Source organism: Equus caballus, chromosome 6 (genome assembly GCF_041296265.1).
Source record: "Equus caballus isolate H_3958 breed thoroughbred chromosome 6, TB-T2T, whole genome shotgun sequence".
Classification (NCBI taxonomy): domain Eukaryota; kingdom Metazoa; phylum Chordata; class Mammalia; order Perissodactyla; family Equidae; genus Equus; species Equus caballus.
The window spans coordinates 83492193-83500819 of NC_091689.1; the positions used below are offsets into that span (position 1 = coordinate 83492193).

Genomic DNA, 8627 nt, shown 5'->3' on the forward strand with positions numbered 1-8627 from the left:
GAAGGAGAGAGCCATGGAGGACGACCTCTTTGGTTTCTGGTTTATGCAATTCGACAGATGGCTGAGCTGTGCAATTAAGACAGAGAATCCTGGGGGAGATTGGGAAATCTCTGCAGAATTCGCCCTAAGAAAGTTTCTTTACTTCCTCCGGGGGCTAGGAGAGAGGCGGCAATATCAAGGCGTGGAGCTGAGTCTCAGCAGCTCCCCGCCCTTCCCTAAGCGCTCTGTATGTACCTGTGTTACAACAGTTATCACGGTGTATTAGCATTCCAAAGTTCGCACGCACTGGACTAAGAGCTCCGAGTGCAGCGGATGGGTTTCTCGTCCGCAGCTCGGAGACTTTGCCCAGAAACTGGCTCCGCCCTCTCCCAGCCCACCTGTCCTAGCCCCGCCCCAGGGATTTCCGGCCCGCCTGCCCCTGCGCACCAGCCTCGCCCTAAAGAGCTCCGCTCCGCCCCTACTGCAACCCCTGCCTCCTAGCCGAGTGGGGGCTAGAGTGATTGACGAGTGTGTTCTCCAATCATAACGCCGAGTGACCACATGATTACCAACTAGGAGGTAGCAGAGGCGGGAGCCCAAGCCTTGGGGTAGGGGTGACCAGGAAGTGAGAGCGGAGACTGGGAAGGACGAGTCAAGCGCTGGAGGTGTAAAGGTGACGGGGGTTCTGGATTCCCCAATTTCGTCATTTCTGTGTCAGGGGTCCCTTCGCAGCTGGGAGCTATGGTCTCTATTTGCCCTTTTTACGGGGGAAGGGGGTGTGTCTACGTATGTAAGTGTCTGAGGATCTTTCCCGAGCTCCCTTCCCGGTTTCGCCTGGAGGTGGGTCCTTCTCTTAGCCTGGGGTTGGGGTCCTGCCCCTCGTCCTCCTCCCCGGGGGCGGTAAAGTTGTTTAAGATCCTCTTTAGCCCGTGGCTGGTTAAAGTCTTCCGGACTGAGTCACGGAAAGGGAGATGAGGGAGGGGGCCAGCGAGGTTCACGGACTCGGCCCCTCTCCGGAGGAGCTAGAGACCTCCAGCTGCGGCCAGAGGTAGTGGCAGGCGGCGGACCCCGGGGGCTGGATTCCTGTGGACAGGGAACTAGCAATAAAATAGGTATTGAGGGCGAGGGAGCGGGTGAAAAGAAACGTTCCTCCTGTGGATGTCGTGGTAGTTCTCTGAGAGCGACGGTGGGGCGGAGGCCTTGGGGCGCGGTCTCTAAATCCCCTTCCCACCTCTGGGCTGTCAGCTTTTGGCCTTCATTTCTTTCTCCTCAGCCTAGAAGAAACACCTGAACATGTGGAATCCCAATGCTGGTAAGTGTTTGGGGTCTTTTCTCCCACCCCAACCCTTTTTCAGATGGGCTCCGGAACAGGAAGTTTGTGTCGGTTTTTCCTCGACTTCTCCAGCCTCACCCGCAAAAGCAAAGTCCTTTGACCATATCTGACCAGTGCTCCTGTCTTTCCTTAGAGCTCACGGTCTCCTTCCCTCACCATCCCTGCCAGAGACCTTACCTTTTCTCTCTCCTACGCAGGCTTGTCTTCCTTACCCTCCTTTCTCCTTCCTCACTGTTCCACTTCCCTTTAAGGACGCGTTGAGTGAGAAGCGGAACCCCCTTTTTTGTTATTGTTGTTTGTTGTCAGAGGCTCTGGGCAGTTCTAATCTTATTTTGTTCTTTGCTTCTTCCACCAGGGCATCCAGGGCCAAGTCCATATCCCCCTCACATCGGAGGTCCCAATCCTGCCCATCCACCCCCTGTCAATCCTGCCTTTCCTCCAGGCCCCCCTCCCCCAGGACCTCTCCCCGGGAATCCAGCTTTCCCCCCATGTGGGCCTGCTCATCCTGTGCCACCGCCAGGGTATCCAGGATGCCCACCTTCAGGTCCCTACCCCCCGCCATGCCCACCGCCTGCCCCTGGCATGCCTCCTGTGAATCCCTTGGCTCCTGGCCTGGTAGGACCAGGAATGGTGATGGACAAGAAGATGCGGAAGAAAATGAAGAAAGCTCATAAAAAGGCGCACAAACACCACAAGCATGGCAAGGTCAGTGCCCTCTGGAACCCGGCTAGAAAGGAGTGCCCCCTCCAAAGGACTAGGCAGGCAGGGGGTGGGCAAGGGGGATTCGCAGTCTGAGGACAGGGGGAGGCGATTGTGTAGATGGTTCTTCCTCTTTGTAAAGATTCCCACTAGGAAGAATCTGATAATCTTGAAAAGAAATGTGAGGCTAATTGGGCCTTCCCTGCCCGAGGGGCTAGGCTGAGCCACAGAATGAATTTCAGAATCAAAAGCCCTTCTTGCTCGCCTGCCTTTCTCTCTCTCCCAGAACTTTTGCTCTGGCACCCCCAGATGCATGTTTTAGCAAGTTGGACACTCCCACTCAGGTGGTCAAAATGTCAATTAATAGGGTCAGTCCATTGACAAACCGAAGGCTTGTATAATGCTTAACAGATAATAATCTGGCCCTAGTTCCTAGAGTTCCTTTCTCTCCTTCGTTGTTCTCAGGGTGTTGTTTTAATTACATGGGTCTTTTGTCCTACTACCCAGCAGGGAAACTGAGGACAGGAGTAGTCAGTGACTCTCAGCCTCAAACAAAACCTGAGTTTCATCCTCATCCCCAAGGCTAAGTATCTTCATTCTAGAGGAGTGTTAATTAGCAAGGGTGACATTAGCTCCCAGGACAACTCTGGAAGGATTGAACCAACCTGGATCTTGAGGCGGCCTTAATTTGTATTTTACTGCCTAGTATTTATTTGCCTTACAGCTTTGGGTGCTAGTTCCTGGTTCTGGATCTTTGGTAGAAGTCTGAGAAGGAAAGATTGAATAGGAGAGAAATTACCCTGGAGAGACTCAAAAATGTTTTTAATGACAGTTGTTGACGGCAGTGTGCATGTAAAGAACCTTGACTAGGATCCTCCCAGCCTTCTCTCCTACCTTCCTCATTTCTTCCAGTTGGGGCATAGAAAAAAGTAAGAGATAGATGCAGACACAGGTGCTGATTCTACTCACTTTTCTTAGATTCAGAGCCACTAGGAACTTTCCGTTCAGCTAATCAATAAACATTTATAAGGTAGCAGCAGCTTCCTAGCACTCTTCTATACTTGTCCTGTAATTTATTCCTTGCCTAGGCACTGGCTCAGGTAAAGAAAGTTGGAAACTTGCTCCAAATGCAGTATGTTAAATTCTGTGGGATGATTTAGGATGGTTTAATCCGTTCCTGTGTGCTCACTGCTGAAGGAAATCCTTGCTTTTGCTGATTAAAGGACAGTGTGGTTCAAGACTCTGTCCTTCTTAGGAAGCGAGCACTTGGGTGGAGGGGTGGAGTGGTCAAAGGTCATTTGGATCTGATGCTATCTCCTTTCCCCTTTCCCCTTGCAGCATTCCTCCTCCTCCTCCTCCTCCAGCAGTGACTCTGACTGAACACAGAGCCTGGACCCTTCCCTCAAGTCTCTCCAGTTCTGCTCTCCCATCAAGCTTCAGATGCCATCTTGTACTGGGGGAAATTAGCCCTCATGTACACCGCCGCGCCCCCCCCCCCCCCCCCCCAATCTGAGCCTCAATCTGCTGTTAGTCCTAACTGGCTAGGGAAAATGGGCTAGCAAAGGCCATCTTCTCACTACTTGGATAGAACTTGAGCTATTGAAGCTTAAGCTTATTTTGATGAATTTAGCAGAACTATTTTTTGAAGATGATGAGACCTTTGAACTAAAAGCTGAAGACAAGTCTAAGATCTGTAAAATGTGATTTTTTTCCCCTTTCTTTTGTAATACTTGTGGTTGGGGAGGTGTTGTGGAAATTTAATTACAGGGGGAAAAATAAAACTCCTGTACCTTGTTTGCAGTGGTGGCGCACATGGGTGATTTAGTGGCAAATACATTTCCCAGCAGGCCTTTATTGATTGTACTAACCTCAAAGCTGCTGGAAAGTGGGGTCCATTTGGTTGATGAGCTCTGCCATTTTGGAACCTAATCTCTACTCTTTAGCTCATATGCCATCTCAGGTCCTCCTCTCATTCTCCCACTCTCAGTCCAAATAAAGCTGTTTCGCCTCGTCTCTGTTCACTTGTGCCATTACCTTAGTTGAGCCCAGCACATTCTACTACTTCTGCTGCCCTTCCACAGGCCCTTTAAAGTATAGCAGTTTTGTAGTAAGGAACCAGAGCATCAGCGAGGAAGATACCATACTGTCCTTAGGTTTCTTAAGTGGGAGGAACCTTCAGAATTGGTTCAGGTTTAGTGGAATGAATCTTTACTCTCTTTCCTTCAATGAATGGACATAGGTCTTTAGCATAAGTTTTTGTATCTTCTGCAGAGGTTCTCAACCCTGGCTGCCCATCAGCTATCAGAGAGTCATTTAGGGCTTTGCCCCAAATCTTTTTGAATAAGACTCTTCAAGGATGGGGCCCTACAAATCAGTATTTTTAAGAACCTTTATGGGTACTTCTGATGCACAACTGGAACTGAGGGCCACTGGTTTACTATATGCCATGCATGGCACTACACATCAGGTTCTTAAAGATCTGTAGAGTAGAGGGAAAAGACATCTAAGAGAACTAATAAAGATAGATGCTATAAAATGCCAGAGGGATGTAAACCTAGAAATAACTGGGAAGGGAAGGAGCAAACATGACTTTATAGGAAAAGTGACATTTCAACTATTTCTTGGGACTTGAGTGTGAAAAGTACAAGTAGATAAAAAAATAAAAGACTGGATTTACCAAGGGGATGGCAGAGGGGAGCTGGGAAAGGCATGTGTTTGGGTACAGAGACATAAAGCTCCGTAGCATGTTTTGGAACCACAGGGATCCTAATGGGGCTAGATTGATTTCCTGGAAATTATTGAGGAAATACTGTGTTCTGGGTCCTGAAGCTACAAAGATGAACAACACAGTCCCTGCCCTCCATGACCTGCAGGATCTAATGGAGCAGACCAACATGTGAATATGTGAATAGGTTATTATAATAGAGTAAAAAGGATCACAGTAGAGACATGGATCAAGTAGTGGGAGAGCCAAGGAAAGAGTGACAGTGCCACTGGGAAAATGAGCTAGGTCTGGGCTGGGCCTCAGGACGAGGAGGAGTTTCCCAGTTGGTCAACAGTATCAGCAAACACCCAGCTTTTATGTGCCAGGCACTGAGTACTGTAAATTTCTAACTTGTGTCATCTTCCCAGCAACCCTGTGAGATAGGTACAATTATTCCCATTTTGTAGATGAAGAAAACTTGAGTTAGGATTCGAGCTCAGGCAGTGTGGCTCCCGAATCTGTTCTCTTAACCTAATAGATTCCAGGCAGAAGAAGTTTTCCAGAGGTACAGAATTGTAAAAAGGCATAGCGTGAAAGTTCAGGAGTTCCTGAGCCTGATTCCCAGTGCGGGAGCCTAAAGGCAGGAAATGAGGCTAAAGTCGGGGAGATGGAGCTAGAAGGAGTGGACTTGAGAGAGATTTCTGAGGAGCTCACCGGGCTTGGGGATTGAGTGTGAGGCTTGAAGAACAGGGAACGAGTGTTTTCTAGTTGGCTGTATGGATCCATGACTTGTCCCTGGGGCGAGTTACATGAAAAAAATGAAGTCTTCCTATATTTTAGATCTTGCTTCTAATTTTATTAGGAAATCCAAGGCCTGCTTTTCCAGTGTCCTGGATTTGGGGGCCATTCTAATGTTTTTTTTCCAGTCACTCTCTGTTTTCACTTATTCATCAGCTCTTCCTTTTTGAGGAGGAGAAGGAAGATGTGGGTGTGGGGGATGCGACTGGGGGGATGGGGGAGGCTGTGAGGTGAAGAGAAATGGGACATTGACAAAAAAGACAGAAATAAGGAGAGACAATGAGAAGGAGCTGGAGGGGAAAAACACAAAGAAACAAAGAAATTAGGGAGAAAATTCACTGCCCACTTCCTCCCTGTTCCTAACAGGGGAGAGCATACCCCTTCTCGGCATTTCTAAACCATATGCAGAGCACCTTGCTGTGGTTGTGTGAGTGTTGTTTCTCAAAAGTTTACTAACTTTTTAAAAGCTAAAATAATACATATACTTGGAGAAAACTGTAGTATTTTTAATAGGATGTTCAGTGAAAAGTAAGGTTCTCCTCTCATCTCAGATTCCCAGCTTCCTCCCCAAAGGCAACCATGACAACAGATTCTGTTGCAAACTTCCAGAGCTATTCCGTGCATAGTCAAGTCTCCCCCTTTCTATTTCTGCCTCACATTGTTCCTATTGCCCCCCACCCCCACTTTATATCAAGTGGGAGCATAGTACAGGCCCTCTTTTGGGCCTAACATTTTCTCATTTAATTATCTATCTTGGAGTTGATTCCATAGCTGTGTGTGTGTGTGTGTGTGTGTGTGTGTGTGTATGGCTTGTTTATCTGACAAATCTTTTATTGCTACAATTTTAGATTCTTTCCAGTCTTGCTGTACACTTAACTGCTGCAGTGAACATTTTGGTACATAGATCTTTGCCAGAGGTTGAAAAATTGGATGCCCATGGCTATATCTGGCTATGAGACTTTTTTTTTTTTGGAGGGACCACTCTCTGCGTTAAATATGAGACATTTTCAATAAAAGTTCAGATTTCAAGCTGGAAACTCTAGCAACAGTGGGCCCACATTTCTAAAGGCAGAGTTATGGCCCTGAGTAGTAGTCATTCCTTATAGATGGGTCTTGTATTCTCCAGTCTTCTCATCACCCTTTCAAACTCCTGTTGCCTTTGTTTAGGCAACTTCTCCCAATTACAGCACTTGCTTGGACCCTGAGAGCATTGGGTTTGTGCCCCCTGTTTTGTGCGTCAGTGTAAGACTCTAAAGATGGTAGTTCTCAAATGTTTTTATCTTATGCCTTCACTACCTGGTGTCCATGAGAGGATCTGGGATTCTGCCATTCTCTTCTTACTAAAAACTAAATATAGCAAGACGTCCATATATCAGGTTGCTTTGTGGCGCTAGGCACGTTCTCTCACTTGACCAGCTTGGTTCCCCTTCCCAGAAGAATTCACTGATTCATAACATTATCAGGTATTGCTATTAGATGCACCCCATCTTTCTCTTTCAAAGCTGGCTGCAACTGTTGGCCAGCCCCAATAGAAGCCATGTTATTGTTAGTAGAGGATAATGTTATTTTATCGACTTTTTTTTTTCTTGCTGAGGAAGATTCACCCTGAGCTAACATCTGTTGCCAATCTTCCTCTTTTTTTTTTAAAGGTTGGCACCTGAGCTAACAACTGTTGCCAAATTTTTTTTTTTTTGCTTTTTCTCCCCAAATCCCCTCAGTACATAGTTGTATATTTTAGTTGTGGGTCCTTCTAGTTGTGGCATGTGGGATGCTGCCTCAGCATGGCCTGACGAGTGGTGCTATGTCCACACCTAGGATCCAAACGAGCAAAACCCTGGGCTGCCGAAGCGGAGTGCATGAATTTAACCACTCAGCCATGGGGCTGGCCCCAATCTTCCTCTTTTTGCGTGAGGAAGATTCACCCTGAGCTAACATCTATGCCAGTCTTCCTCTATTTTGTATCTGGGTTGCTGCCACAGCATGGCTGCTGACGAGTCGTGTAGGTCCGCACCTGGGAACCGGACCCAGGCTGCTGAAGTGGAGTGCACTGAACTTAACCGCTGTGCCACTGGGCTGGCCCCCCATCAACTTTTGATTTGATCTTTGGTTTGCATCCCACATTAGAGATGATTTCAGGGATAGGCACTCACTTTCACTGGAGCTCTCAGAGCCCCTAGGGTATAAATAACCCAAATGCAAAATCTTGAGATTAATCTCACCTTCAGCCCAGGCCGCACAGTAAGCCTACTCCTGAGTTTGCTTTTTTCTGGGTCTTCTAACATTTTCTTACTTTCTTTCCTCTCTTTCAGTATTTGGTCTGCCCCTTGCCTTTGCCAAATGACAGACTTCTTTTTATTTCTTTCTCACATTGTTCCCAATGCCCACCTCTTCATTTTGGGGGTGAGAAGAAAGGCATTGGAGTCCCCAAGCCTTATTTTCTACTTCAGGAAGCTATCCTTCTTCAGATGTCTCCACTCAATTGGGGTTGCCCAGTAAAACTTGACTAATATTCAGGTCAGAACTGACACTCAGGGACTTGTACAAGATTCAATAATAACCCTGTATTTGCTGTCTCTTTCAACTTCCCTCTCCTTATTTTGTCTTATTCCCTTCCAGGGCTCTTCTCTATTTTTTTAAAAAGAGTTTTAATGTGGAGATTTACAGATATACACAAAAGTAGAGAAAGCAGATTAATGAACTCCTATATTCCCATCACCTAGCTTCAGTAGTTATCAATGTTCTGCCGATCTTGTTCCATTCCACATCATATTTTTTCCAATTTTTATCATGAAAATTATTTCTAAGAAGTTTAAAGAACAGTACAATCATTACCCATAAACCTACCACCTAACTCAAAAATTGTTCACATTTTACCATATTCGCTTTATTGATATACCTATATGAACCATATGAAAGTCTGTTGCACACATCATGACCCTTCACCCTTAAATATTTCATCTTGTACCTCTTAAACAGCATTTCTCCTAAATAAGCACAATTCCATTATCACACTTAAGAAAATTAACAATACTTCCTAATATTAGCTAATATTTAGTTCATGTTTGAATTTCCTCAGTTGTCCCCAATATGTCTTATATGGCTATGTTTTTTAAA

The 8627-nt window shown here is 46.4% G+C and overlaps 1 protein-coding gene across 5 annotated transcripts; it reads left to right on the forward strand.

Moving 5' to 3' along the window:
* Positions 1-284: 284 nt before the first annotated feature.
* Positions 285-4024, forward strand: PRR13 (proline rich 13). Of its 5 annotated transcripts, none has more exons than XM_005611231.4 (4): positions 285-652; positions 1253-1291; positions 1668-2017; positions 3350-4024. In XM_005611231.4, the coding sequence occupies exons 2-4, from the start codon at positions 1273-1275 to the stop codon at positions 3389-3391; spliced, it is 411 nt and encodes a 136-aa protein (XP_005611288.1). In that variant the 5' UTR covers positions 285-652; positions 1253-1272; the 3' UTR covers positions 3392-4024. The 5 variants fall into 5 exon arrangements, with proteins under 5 accessions (XP_005611288.1, XP_005611289.1, XP_023499434.1 ...); XM_005611232.4 differs by having other exon boundaries at positions 584-652; positions 1225-1291; XM_023643666.2 differs by having other exon boundaries at positions 590-819.
* The last annotated feature ends 4603 nt before the right edge of the window (positions 4025-8627 follow it).

Excerpts from the sequence above, each read along its gene's own strand:
- PRR13 (XM_005611231.4), top strand. Across the intron at positions 2,018-3,349 it reads AACACCACAAGCATGGCAAG|CATTCCTCCTCCTCCTCCTC; the intron begins GTCAGTGCCCTC and ends TTCCCCTTGCAG.